General features: G+C 47.6%; 1 protein-coding gene across 3 annotated transcripts in view; it reads right to left on the bottom strand.

Annotated features, from left to right (window-relative positions):
- The window catches only part of LOC129379152 (phosphatidylinositol 3-kinase regulatory subunit gamma-like), a 47,841-nt gene that overhangs the window by 3,631 nt on the left and 29,858 nt on the right, over positions 1-14,352 (bottom strand). The window contains exons 1-8 of one of the 3 annotated variants that reach the window (XM_055059793.1): positions 10,336-10,827; positions 4,224-4,335; positions 2,759-2,857; positions 2,298-2,478; positions 2,020-2,145; positions 1,614-1,942; positions 1,093-1,164; positions 858-1,019 (exon numbers count right to left, since the gene is read on the bottom strand). In XM_055059793.1, coding sequence (XP_054915768.1) covers positions 858-1,019; positions 1,093-1,164; positions 1,614-1,942; positions 2,020-2,145; positions 2,298-2,478; positions 2,759-2,857; positions 4,224-4,335; positions 10,336-10,450 — 1,196 coding nt within the window. In that variant the 5' untranslated portion in view covers positions 10,451-10,827. The other 2 variants (XM_055059802.1, XM_055059783.1) reach the window with 2 other exon arrangements.

The following is a 14,352-nucleotide window of genomic DNA, read 5'->3' as shown; positions in this document are numbered from 1 at the left end:
CCACACGGGGTCAACGCCACACGGGGTCAACGCCGCACGGGGTCAACGCCGCACGGGGTCAACGCCGCACGGGGTCAACGCCGCACGGGGTCAACGCCGCACGGGGTCAACGCCGCACGGGGTCAACGCCGCACGGGGTCAACGCCACACGGGGTCAACGCCGCACGGGGTCAACGCCACAAGGGGTCAACGCCACACGGGGTCAACGCCGCACGGGGTCAACGCCGCACGGGGTCAACGCCACACGGGGTCAACGCCACACGGGGTCAACGCCACAAGGGGTCAACGCCACACGGGGTCAACGCCGCACGGGGTCAACGCCGCACGGGGTCAACGCCACACGGGGTCAACGCCACACGGGGTCAACGCCGCACGGGGTCAACGCCGCACTGGACAGGAGGAAACTGCTCAGGTTCTGCTCCAGGAAGGTCTGGACTTTGACTAGGCCATTTGAGCTCCTTGGTTTTCCTGTCATGTTTCGGGTTTTGGGTTGTTGAATAATTTGGATTCCTGGATCGTCTGAATTGCTAGGCAACGCCGTTTCCTCCAATGGGATGTGTTCGTTATGTTTAATTAAACAGATTTTAAAGACAATTAAAAATGCTTTTATTTTGTATTTTACATTTGTAGGTTCCAGTGTTGCATGTTTCTGGTACGACCATAAATCTGACGCGCAGCTGCATGCGCTACATCGCCGTGAAGCTGCTTCTAGACCGTCTGATTGGACGCTGCACAAGACTGTTGTGTTCAAGTCGAGCTAAAAGAAGTTAGCTGATCAGCAAATCTATGCTAGCCTAAAGGTAGCATCTCAATGCTAATCATGTAGCAGCTAATGCTAATGTGTGTGGCGTACTCACACCACAGAGCAGGCATAGCAGCCCTTCTTGCTGCTCTCCCGGATCAGGAAGGCTCCGTCCGGCTTGCCGCCCAGCAGCTCCTCCGCCTGCGTCCGGCTCACGTCTCCTACGAACCAGCTCTTCTCGTCGTAGTGAGGCAGGCTCTCCTCTTCCTCGCCGCCTCTGCAGCCACAGAAACACACAGTGAGACGCCGCGACGCAAACACGGCCGCTTCCAGCCGAGGCGGACACTCACTCGTCGGCGTCATTCTGGATGGCGAGCCAGCCGTTGATTCGTTTTTGCCGCACTCCTTTATGGTTCAGCCAGCTGGAGGAGGAGAGGAACGTCTGATTACAGAGGAAGAAACTCACTGCAAAACGGGCTAACTGCTAGCAAGCATCTTGAAAGAAAGTGACTCAAATCCTGTTCCTACTACGAAAAATGTCATTAAATGTGGATGAAACAATGTTACTTTGAACAAAATCAAACTGATGTCACTTGATAGTATTGATTATCTTGGCCATCAGGCCAGCTGATTTCCCAGAATCCAAAGTCATCCAGAGGACAAGGCTGAAGATGCTGGTCAGAAGTGGAGCAGAAACCATTTTAGTTTTCTGAATCTCTATTTTGTCCCCACTGTGGGGTATCACTGTCACCAGCAAAATGCTTTTAAATGTCCCAGTAGGGTACTAGTTTGTTACATTTCTAAACTTCCCCTTCCAGGCACAGAGCTCAGTTTCCCAGACAGGAAGCAGCGGCGCCTGCTGCGTACTCACACCAGGTGCTGGTCGCGGATCTTGCGCAGCTGGATGATGTCAGGCTTCAGGCTGTTCATCTTCTTGTCCGTCTCGCGGTTCTCACTGGCCTGCGTCTTCAGGTCCTGCTCCAAACGCACCTTGCTGTCGTGGATCTCCCCCAGGCGGGACTTGAGCTTCTCGAAGTTGTCCAGGATGCGCTCCATGTCCTTGTCGCCGCTGCAGCGGCTGCAGCAGCTGCAGCGCTCCACGCAGTCCTGGCCGCAGCACTCCTGCGTCTGGCACTGCTCCTCGAAGATCTTGATGGTCTCATTGAAGGCCTCGATGGCCGTGCGCTTCATCTGGATCTCCTAGGAGGAGGAGCAGGACGTTGGGCAGCAGAACAACGTGAAGCGAAGAGATGCTGGTTGGAAACCGGGACGTTTACCTGGGAGGTCTTGGTGAATTCCTCGTACAGCCGGTCGTACTCTTTGCTCTTCTCCTGGTACTGGCTGTGGTATTCCTGCAGCTTTTTCCCCACAGCGTCGATGTTGTCCTCCTTCACCAGATGGTCCTGGTCAGGACACGAGACGGACGGACGGTTTGAGGTCAAACATTTACTTCAAATTAAACTGCAAACTTAAATAAGTGATGATGTAAAAACTGCTGCAGTTTGGACAGAAACCTCCCAGTGAGCTGCAGCCTACTACCCAGCATGCACCTCACCTGCTGGAAGCGGGACACCGGGTAGGTGAGGCGAACGTCCAGCGTGGCGTTGTACTGGGCCAGTGACTGGTGCCGGTGATGGCCGATGAGCTCCACCACGGAGCTGAAGGTCAGCGGCTCCGAGAAGCCGAACTTCCCGTCTCGCTGGTAAATCTTAATCAGCTTGTTGTTTCCTCCCTTCCTGAACGGAACCAGAACCGGAGCAGAGGGTTAGCCGGGTCTGACCCAGAACCGGGTCTGACCCAGAACCGGGTCTGACCCAGAACCGGGTCTGACCCAGAACCGGGTCTGACCCAGAACCAGGTCTGACCCAGAACCGGGTCTGACCCAGAACCGGGTCTGACCCAGAACCGGGTCTGACCCAGAACCGGGTCTGACCCAGAACCGGGTCTGACCCAGAACCAGGTCTGACCCAGAACCGGAGCAGACCCGACCGGGAGGTGGAGGCGGCGCCGGCGTACCTCAGGGTCAGGGTGTAGTCCCCCTGCATCCTGGTGGAGGCGTCCCGCACCAGGAAGGTCCCGTCCGGCGCGTCCCTCAGCTTCTCGTTCGCCTCCTCCCTGTAACCATGGCAACAAGCTGATCAGACCAACAGAACCCAGCAGAACTCCAGGAAGCTGACGCAGCCGCTCACACGCGCCCCCCGGTGCTCACACGCGCCCCCCGGTGCTCACACGCGCCCCCCGGTGCTCACACGCGCCCCCCGGTGCTCACACGCGCCCCCCGGTGCTCACACGCGCCCCCTGGTGGCCGAACCTCCAGCTGATGAGTTGGACTATTGGAGGCCCGTTGTGATTATTATGGGATGTTCTGTGTATGAAGTCATTCATCAGCAGATCTCAGTCATGCAGCTAATAGGCGCCGGATGAATCCACCGCCGGCGTCCCGCGGTGTATGGAGCGCCAACAGGGACAAAACTAAACAAATACCATTAAATGTCTCAGTAGAGGTCAGAGGTCAGGGTCCTCCGGGGTTTTGTAGTTGAGGATGTCAATGCCAGGTTTCCCCAGTGTATTATAAGCCTGGCAGCCCGCCATGCTTTATTAGCCCCACCAGGCTAAGCGTTGCTTGTTTATGTTTAAGGGAAATAAAAACATAAAAGAATTTTTTATTTTTTTTTATTTAATCCGGATTGCAAGCGTCCTAAATTCTTAAAAGATGAGTTTATAGTTGATGGTTTTAAATCCGGGAGCGCGGACAGCGCGAGGCCCCAGCTCTGTGATTGGTCCGCTCTCCCGACTTCTCCACCAATGAAACGCTGCAGTCCGGATTAAAATTAAGCAATTTTTTTGGTTTGGTTTTTTAATTAGTAATTTTTTAAAAAACAAGGAATGCTTAGCCTGGCAGGGAGGCTCGTAAAGCCTGGTGGGCTGCCAGGCTTATAATGCGCTGGACACAAGAAACCCAGCAAGTATATAATTAATCACTTTCATCCAATAAATTCAGCAAAAATACATAATTCTATATATTTATTTTTAAAAAGAGGGAAATAATTTAATGTATTTTTTAAGTGGTTGCCAGTTTGCCAATGGGGGGCGCCATTTTGTGGTGCTGGTATTTTGGGGTCAGGTTGAAAAGTTTGGGAACTCGTGCTGTGCACTGCAAAAACACAAATCCCTACCAGGTATTTCTATCTAGTTTATAGTCCTAATATCTTATTAAACTGAAAATAAGAAAACTAATTTAGAAGTAAGTTTTCTGCTAGAAACATGAGATTGTTTTAAGTCCATAATCACTAAATAATTACAAAAATAGTACCAATTTCACCAGTATTTATCTCCATGTTACGAGTGGAGGCCTGATGCTGAAATCACCACAGCGACCATCAGTAGCAGCAGGTTAAAGCAGATCATTTTGTTCCCGTGACTCAAAGAGCTGAGAGAAACCAGAACATTGTTCCAAACGTGAGCGCTGAGGCAGATCTACCTGGATATGTCTCCCCAGTACCACTCTGCTTCCTGCAGCGAGTCGCCATCGCCACCTCTGACCCCTGAAGAAGACGGCGGCGGCCGGGGTTTGGCTGGCTTTGGAGGAACAGCTGAGAGAGAGAGAAAGAGAGAGAGAGAGGGCGAGCGATGAGACACCTGGGAGCAACATGGGAAGAAATCAGCAACTTCATCACAATATGTTATGTTGATTTGCTTTGACTCTTCAGTGTCACCCAGACACTGTATTTTGATTCAGTCTGCCATCAATATGATGCAATAATCAATCAATCAATACATCAACTTATAGAAACAACTGAATGTGATTTGATAAATAAATGCTTCTTTCTCTGCTCCCTTTTCCTGAAACTCCTTACAAGAAACGTTGAAATTGACTGAATTTTTCTTGTTTAGCGCTTTTACTACCAAACTAAAAGTTACTAAAATTTAAAATACTAAAAATTGGATCTTCAGCAGAGGTGTGTTGATCGATCAGCCACCGATCATAATCGGCCGATTTCTGTGAAAAAGTGTTGCTGATCACCTGCACCTCGCATGGCAGCAGCTCATCTCCTCCTTCCTTCTCACTGCGCAGCAACAAATCCTAAATGATGTGAGAGGAACTATAATGGGGTCGTTTGCTATCCAATCAGAGCCAGCATTAGCCAGTAACCAATCAGAGCCAGCATTAGCCAGTAACCAATCAGAGCCAGCATTAGCCAGTAACCAATCAGAGCCAGCATTAGCCAGTAACCAATCAGAGCCAGCATTAGCCAGTAACCAATCAGAGCCAGCATTAGCCAGTAACCAATCAGAGCCAGCATTAGCCAGTAACCAATCAGAGCCAGCATTAGCCAGTAACCAATCAGAGCCAGCATTAGCCAGTAACCAATCAGAGCCAGCATTAGCCAGTAACCAATCAGAGCCAGCATTAGCCAGTAACCAATCAGAGCCAGCATTAGCCAGTAACCAATCAGAGTCAGCATTAGCCAGTAACCAATCAGAGCCAGCATTAGCCAGTTAGCCAATCAGAGTCAGCATTAGCCAGTAACCAATCAGAGCCAGCATTAGCCAGTAACCAATCAGAGCCAGCATTAGCCAGTAACCAATCAGCCAGCATTAGCCAGTTAGCCAATCAGAGTCAGCATTAGCCAGTAACCAATCAGAGTCAGCATTAGCCAGTAACCAATCAGAGCCAGCATTAGCCAGTAACCAATCAGAGCCAGCATTAGCCAGTAACCAATCAGAGCCAGCATTAGCCAGTAACCAATCAGAGCCAGCATTAGCCAGTTAGCCAATCAGAGCCATCATTAGCCAGTAACCAATCAGAGCCATCATTAGCCAGTAACCAATCAGAGCCAGCATTAGCCAGTAACCAATCAGAGCCAGCATTAGCCGGTAACCAATCAGAGCCAGCATTAGCCAGTTAGCCAATCAGAGCCATCATTAGCCAGTAACCAATCAGAGCCAGCATTAGCCAGTAACCAATCAGAGCCAGCATTAGCCAGTAACCAATCAGAGCCAGCATTAGCCGGTAACCAATCAGAGCCATCATTAGCCAGTAACCAATCAGAGCCAGCATTAGCCAGTAACCAATCAGAGCCAGCATTAGCCAGTAACCAATCAGAGCCAGCATTAGCCAGTAACCAATCAGAGCCATCATTAGCCAGTAACCAATCAGAGCCAGCATTAGCCAGTAACCAATCAGAGCCAGCATTAGCCAGTAACCAATCAGAGCCAGCATTAGCCGGTAACCAATCAGAGCCAGCATTAGCCGGTAACCAATCAGAGCCATCATTAGCCAGTAACCAATCAGAGCCAGCATTAGCCAGTAACCAATCAGAGCCAGCATTAGCCAGTAACCAATCAGAGCCAGCATTAGCCGGTTAGCCAATCAGAGCCAGCATTAGCCAGTAACCAATCAGAGCCATCATTAGCCAGTAACCAATCAGAGCCAGCATTAGCCAGTAACCAATCAGAGCCAGCATTAGCCGGTTAGCCAATCAGAGCCAGCATTAGCCAGTAACCAATCAGAGCCAGCATTAGCCAGTAACCAATCAGAGCCAGCATTAGCCAGTTAGCCAATTTCTCAAGAAGTTTTGATTGATCAGTATGTGCAACAAAGTCCTGATTGGAGCGTCCCTAATTATTTGAAAAACAAATAATCTAAACATGTTTTAATCCTGAGAAAATAAGTGGAATAAAAAAGGAAATACTAAAAATATTTTTCTTAATGGTAAACGGACCACCTGTTCTTTGTGGTTTCACTTCCGTCGTGTTTTATTTCATATTTTAACTGATCAGAAACAAAAACTTTGGTCACTTTTTAGACATCAGAGCAGAATTTAAACCTTCAGCCTTTTCTCTGGAGTTCAAAGTTCAAACATGGTTTTATCTTCCTGCATCGCCCGAAAAATGACGTGGATCGATATTTCTGCAAATAATAATCGGTATTGTTGCACCTCGAAGCAACATGGCCGCAGCGCTGCAGACGACTTCAGCAACGAAACAAAATCCAAGTTTTTCCTCAAACAGCAAAACAACAGATATCAGAAATTATTCCATTAAATTTTCCATTTACAGGTTTTTCCTGTCTTAATAATCAATAAATCAATTAATCTCATAATAAATTAGAACCCTCAATAATTGAGTGTGTGATATATTGTTGTTTTCTTCCGACCAAGAACTGGATGATAAAAGTTTCAGTCTCAACTGAACCTTATTTTGAAGGAGAATTGTGTTTACAGAAATTTCATAATTTATTTGTAGTTTCTGGTTTATTTGTTTATTTTGGATATTTAAAATGTCTTCTGGTTCCAGCGTCAAATATTGATCCGAACTAAAAGTTTATTGATCTTTGAGAATATGATGATTATTATATGCCAGTATCATCAAAAAACAGGGAAATTGTCTGAAAACACAGATATTATGATTTATCACTGTGATAACGTCTGGGAGGATTTATCGTCCAGAAACAGTTCTGACTGGCTGGAGCCACAAAGCGTGATGTCATCAGACGTATGCATGCTGCGATACACAGGAAGTAGAGGTTGCTAAGTAACAGAAAGCAGAGACGTCGTCCTGCCTGATCCAGAGGTTTGGACTGTGCTACCAGACATTTTGGCCGTTTCCATCTACTGCGATGCCTCAAAATAAAAAGCCCTTGATGGAAACAACCCGGTTTGTTGTGCAGCTCCAAGTCCCACCAGGTCGGTTCAGGTTCCATAATATCTGTCCCAATAGACACGTAATCAGTATCCATAGATAATGATAGAATATTCCACACCTTCACTGAACTCGGATCCAAAACCCATCAGTTTTGGATCCGATCGCTTCAAAAAGCTTCTGCTGCTCAACCTGCCACAGCTAGCTTAACCAGCAACAGTGATGCAACAGCTTGTTGCATCACTGGCGCAGCAGCAGTTTCATGTTTCACCACCGTGCCTCGTGGACAAACTTTTATTGTCTAAATAATTGATTCCTAAAATAATTTGTAATTCTAACCCGTTTAGCAAAGAGCTTGTGATGTCACAGCTTCAATAAATACATAGAAATGTTTCCTTTTCTTTGTTTAAAAAAACTGAACAATGAAAATGTTTCAGGACAATCAGCAGCTTGTAAACTTCAGGAAAACAAACCCATAATGAATGAATGAATGAATGAATGAATGAATGAATGAATGAGGTGAAGCTCGTTGACTGGAGGGTCCGTCCTGCGGCTCTGATGGAGCGCTGACCTCTGATTGGCTGCAGCTGCTGGAACATTTTGTCTCCTCCACAAACAATAGTTCAGAGTCAAAGTAAGACACAGCCGATCATCAGCCGCTGCAGCGGCTTCTCATTTAAACTAACAAGTTTAGAAAGTTTTCTGCAGTCAAGAACACTTGGTCACTCACACACACACACACACACACACACTCCTAAATTAATAAACAGTAATTATAGTTTAATAAAGTGCAAATCTCTAAACTAACTGATTTGAGGTTTGATCAGGAGCAGAAAACAGATGAACCAAAAATTGAACCCATGTTAAACCAGAACCGGGTCATCCTGCATCCGGACCAGAACCGCCCAAGCAAAGAACCACTGAGGAGCTGAAACCGCTTTCCAACCGGACCACACCGAGCCGAGCAGAGGGGAACAAAGGGGCCGACAGGCGGCAAACAAAGGAGCACAACACACACCGCGGCACGCACCCACACACACACACACACACACACACACACACACACACACACACCAAGAGACAAAGTCCACTGAAAAGAATCGGACCCAGCAGAACAGCTGATCAGAACCAGTTCAGTTCATGCTGCAGCTGATCAGACTAACGGATCAGAACCATGTTGTGTCAGCAGCAGCTGAAGGAACTGGACCTGGTTCTGCTGGATTGAAGCTTCAAACTGTCCTGAGCCCAGAAAGACAGAAAGTTCTGGAAGGGTCGGGATCATGTGACTCTGGATCAGAACCAGAGCCGCTGGAGGAACGAAGGTCCGAGTCCTACCGTCCTGCACGGCGCCATCCATCAGTTGCAAGTTGCCGAGCAACCTCGACGCTCTGTCGGACTGAGGAACGAACCGGGCCGGCCGCTCCTAAACCCGAAGCCTCAGCCAATCAGGACGCAGCCCGGCAGGAGGGGGCGGGGCTCTGAGGAGGAAGAAAGGACGGAGGAGGAGCTGGACCCAACAGGTGGGAGCAGAACCGGACCTGGTCCGAGCTGTGGAGCCGGACTGGACCCGGAGCCAGACCGGAGCAGGACCAGACCCGGACAGGACCTGGAGCCAGACCGGACCCAGACAGGAGCCGGAGCCGGACTGGACCCGGACAGGACCTGCAGCCGGACCCGTCTGCTGCCTGGATTTGTTGTGAGATTTGCAGCTGGTGCAGAAATGCTTCGGCTCCTCTAACCGGGCCTCAGAGGTCCAAACAGAGCAGCATCACATCCTCCTCCGACCCGATCACAGGGGTTCTGTCTCAAAACCATCAAACCAACCAACCAGAACCAGAGAAGATGTGGAGCAACAAAACGCTGCAGAAACTCAGCCGAGTCGTTTTCCTGCAGCGTCACATCAGGACGATCATCAACCTGCAGGAAACCGACCCGGTTCTCAGCGGACCTCAGCGGGTCGGTGGCGGCTCCGACACAATGAGGAACAAACGAGCAGAGGGAAGCAGGAAGACGCAGCGATCCGGTGACAGGCGCTGAAATATCCTGCAGAGAAAAGGCTCAGATGGAATGGATGGAGGATTTCATCCGGGTTTTACTCCGTCTGAATCCCCATCCCCCCTGAACGCAGCGCTGAGCTCAGAAAGATCCAGAAATGAAGAACTAAAGCTGCTGATTCACAGGAAACGCTGAACTATTTCACCTCCAATCAAACATCATCCAAATATTACAGATTAGTGCATAAAGTCCTGTTGAAGAGCTGCTAGCAGCTAACAGACGGTTAGTGTTAGAAACCCAGAATCAGGCTGCAGGGAAACAATCTGTCTCTTCAACAAAGAGCAGCGGATCTGCTGCTGTAATTTATGTAATGTGTGTCTGAACAAAGATCAGGCAGAGCAACGCATCCACACAGCCAGAAACCCAAACAGACCCAACATTTAAAGTCTGGAAACCAGAGAGCTTTATTGTGGGGCTAATAACAATAAAAATGAGAATTTTTATTGGGCCTCTCTACCACCTTATTTCAGGTAAAAATGACAAACTTCTTCCACTAAACATGGGTTTTTTCCACTGGTGAAACCTGCAGGCTGTTCAGGCAAAAGCATTTTTACCTCAGATGTTCAAGAATTCACAATCTTCAGACAAACCTGGGCTGGTTTACAGATTATTCAATAAAAGTTTGGGACTTAGGCAACTGACGTAGTTTACATGGTTTTAAAAAGCTGATATAAAGATCAGTTTATATAAATTCACTCCGTTTGTTAATCTGAAACAAAGCGCTAAAATGTATGAAATATTCCTTTAAATCTGTGAGCCGCCTCCAGCATTAATGGCGTCCGCAGCGGGTGAAACCTTCCGCTGATTCCAGGGGAACCGAACCGAACGCAGCACCACCTGCAGCCGGATGGCCCGTTCCGGCCGTGTCTCGTCGCTCCCGGTCCCCCGCCTACCTGGAGGCTGGTCCATCTCCAGGTAGAAGATCAGCTCGGTGGAGTAGGGCATCATCACGTCCCGCCAGCCTCCGTCCTCTCCGGGTTTCTCCGCCGTCCACACCGTGTTGTACATCGCTTTCAACGGGACGGTGAAAACGGCCGAAAATAACAAACCGACGTGTATAATTATAATAAAATCTGTTTAAGATATAAGTTAGTCTATCTGTAAACCTGCGAGTCGTCCGTCTGAATGCCTGCTTCAGAGTTAAATAAATAGGTAAAAAGCGAAAAGCGAGCTGCGGGCTTCGGCTGTTTTCTCACACATGCTAACAGCTCGGGGCTCTTCATGGAGGCCCTCTATGCCTGAACAGAACTCCGTTCCATTAAAACACAAACTGAAACCGGACCGTTAGCTCCATGTCCATCAGCGGTCTCCTTTCCTTCTCCTCCACACAACCCTCCGTCCCGTCAGCTCCATTTTTAGACGAGTAGTGAGCAATGGAGGCAGGCCTGGCGGAGTCACACACCGGCCGGACCGTACCACTCCACCGCGGAGCACTACGGTTTTAAAACATTGAATCTCGCTGAAAAAAGGTTGCAGCCAAAAAATTATATTATTTTAAGACTTTAAAAGGAATAAGAACTGAAGTTGTGAGTTTATTTGTCCACCAAATGGAGGTTTTAGTTGCAGAAGTGTTTTTAAAATCACTCTGTCACCCCTGGTTTACAGATCAGAGTGGGAAACCCCATATTCTCCCGCCTCCTGACGTACCAGCCACTGCGCGCATGCTCAGAGCTCCAGCTCCAGCCGTTGACCTCTAGTTCCAGTTCTCCTAAGAAATATATCTATTGATGAATCAGTTTAACTGTGGTTTTCCAGAGAGAAGTTAAAACACATCTGGTGTTAGGTTATTTCCAAACTGTGGAGTTGATTAATTTCCAGAAAGAACAATTATTCCCAAGAGGAAAACATCTCAGGTAGAGCCACTCTTAATATGAGTGAATATCCCAGCAGATTCAGCCCAGGTCCAGAGGATGAAGTTCAAAGATGACCAGAACCTCTGAAGAGCTCCATCACAGACTCTATAGGCCTCAGTTAGCAGGTTAGCAGCAGCTAATCTACAGCAGAATAGCAACGGCCTAGCTAAAGTCCAGACCCCAAACCTGATTGAAATGCGATTCAGAAACCTAAGCAGAAACAAATCTGAACAAAGCATAATGAAACAATGCAACACCAAATGCAAACACAATGAAACAAGATTCAAACTAAATTATCAACAAGTCACATCAAACCAGAGAAGGAACATCCTAATGCTAGGCTAACACAGCGGCTCAAAATACAAAAGTCTGTTTGGCTGTGGAGTGGGAGTGGTGGGGTTGGGAGGTGATGTGTTCACTGACTCAGACTGCTTTCATCACTTTGATAGAATCATTTTCAGCTGTTGTTTACGTCCAGATTTACCGTCTGACATCTTCTGCAGAATTACGATGCGTGCCTCCCGTCAATGACGGATAAAACGTAACCTGGTTCACATGCTTGGAAAGCTATTGGATGTGATTTAGTGCCACATATAAAAGTGGCACCAATTTTATTTTTGGGTGAAAACATTAGTTTGAGTCGTATTTCCTGCTGAACATAACCAGAGTTGATCTGAAATATTTTGGTGAGAATCTAAGAAAAAAAACAACAACAAATATATGAGGGGGTCGATTTTACTATAAGAAATGGACCTCGATCATTAAATAACTTGGAATGCTGTCGAGGACAAAAACATAGCAAATCCTGATGAGTCCATCCCTAATTCAGATCAAGAGGTTTACCACATATGCACATGCATGGCGCTGCTCCACCGCTGCGTTTCAAACACTTACATTTCCATGTGAATAAATACAAAAGAAAATTTGGTTTTAAAATAAAAGGATATATTTCAGTTTAAAATGAGTTTTCTGTGTGCTTTAACAAATGGTTAAAAACATCAAAGAGAGAAATTAAAGGATATTTTCTTGAAAAATAATCTAATTTTGCAGAAAAATCCCAAACGACATTAATTTCTTTCATGTGTTAGAACAGGAACTGGACCCAGTTGGTGGAGAACAACAGGACCCAGACGCCCCCACATGCTAATCTGCAGCTGATAGCATAATATCAATAAAATATCAGCTGGCATCAGTAATTACAGCCGCCCAGAGCGTCTGTGGCGTCCCACTTCAGGATGAATAAAAGCCTGCTGGTCTGAGGACAGCAGAGGAAGAGGAGGAGGAGGAAGAGTGAGTGTGTTAAAGCTGCTGTATTACGTTTTCTCCCAGATGGCTTGTGCCGGACCCTGAAGTATGTCAGGCAGGTTTAATGCTGCTGCCGCTGTGTGTGTGGCGCAGATGGGGCCCAACAATGACACAGGAACTGACTCTGGGCTTCGTCACAAAAAGAGGCGTGGGGGAATTAATTTGCCCCATCTGCAGCCGTTTAACTGCCCCGACAACAGCAGACTGCCCCGCTCTAAAAGCCCCCCAGTCACCTGGGTCAGTGCATCCTGAATGAGACACAAACACAGCAGGAAATGCATGACCCAGCATGCACTGGGCCTAAGGAAGTGGATTGGGGCCATGAATTCATAACTTTAATCTTCTGAGATCAATAGCATTAGCTTCTGCTAAATACCATGCTGGTGTAGAGCTATAGCATTAGATTTAGCTGCATGTCATGCTGGAGTTGCACCTTAGCAGAAGGTTTCACTAAATGTCATGTGAGAAAAGCTCTTCAGCATCAGCTTCTGCTAAACATGTTGGTATAGCATTTAGCATTATTTCCTGCTAAGGGCCATGTTGCAGTGGTGCTTTAGCATTAGCAGAACTAATCTTTATGGTTAGCACTTTAGGTTTAGCTTTTTAGCTAGCAGTGCTCACCACTGTTAGCTGTGACTCCAAGAAGCTGCAGGATTCTGGAAGGTTTTCTGGTCAGACGAGACGAAGACAGACGAAATGGAGCAGCTTGTCTGGTCAGCACGGTGGTTGCGGTGTTATGGTTTGGCCTTCAGTAATGGTGGGGCTTCTGATGACGGTAAACATCTCCAATCTCTGCAGATGTTGACCATCAAGGTTCCTGGATGGAAGCAGGAGTTTGGGATCCAAAAACCAGAAGAATGTTCTAGATTATTCCTGTTTTCATTCCCTAACCGAGATCATGCCGTCTGTCGGTGTGTTCACAGTTTTTAGTGTCAATTCATTTAATGGCCATTAAAAACAAACAGATTTTTCATTCTTGGGCCTGTTGATGGAAGGGAAACTGACCTTCTACAGATTGACGTGGTTTTGGTGACGGGTGATTGAATATGTCTCTCCTGCTCTTAACTGTCAAAGTGTCGCCTCAACAACAAGCGAGAGGTCAGATGTCCGCCAGCAGGTCCTGAAGAAACACTAAAGATAATTGGTTCCAGGTTTACGCATCAGTAATTCAACACGTTTTGCATTTTTAAGCACATCTAAGAGATAAAGACTTCTCATTAGTGACAGACATGAATCTGCAGATGACTGCATGGAGAAGAGCTGTTAGCCTATCAGCTTTGCTCATGTTTCTGTTGAAACTTGGAGCAGCAGGCGGATCCCGATGACGTCGCTCCGCTGTCCCTGGAAACGTTTTATGTTCCTGAAAAACCTCAAATCTCCGCCGTTGTCCCAGAAGAACAAGCAGTTCAGCTGTAATCAGGTCATTATCTCTCTGAGGTCAAACACCACCTGCAAGCCGAGCCAAAGCTAAAAGCCGAAGGTTCGTCCAAACAGAAACGTTTTACGTTTTCCAGAGATAGAGGCCGACTGATACGGCCGCCTCTGATGACCCACTGACACCTGGCGACCGCCGGCTTATCGGCCGCAGCTTCCAGTCTGTGACATCAAAACGCCACGAGGACGACTCCGCCTGGACCAGCTGATTAACCAGGATTCATCGGATGACCTTTGACCTCAGCGAATGCAGAAGACCCTACAGGATTAGGGAGCGTCTGAGCAGGAGGTGAAGGCAGCAGGAAGTAAATTAGCAGA

Source organism: Poeciliopsis prolifica, unplaced genomic scaffold (assembly GCF_027474105.1).
Source record: "Poeciliopsis prolifica strain line A6 unplaced genomic scaffold, Auburn_PproV2 SCAFFOLD002, whole genome shotgun sequence".
In the NCBI taxonomy this organism is placed as follows: domain Eukaryota; kingdom Metazoa; phylum Chordata; class Actinopteri; order Cyprinodontiformes; family Poeciliidae; genus Poeciliopsis; species Poeciliopsis prolifica.
This window is presented reverse-complemented; position numbering and strand designations above follow the sequence as displayed.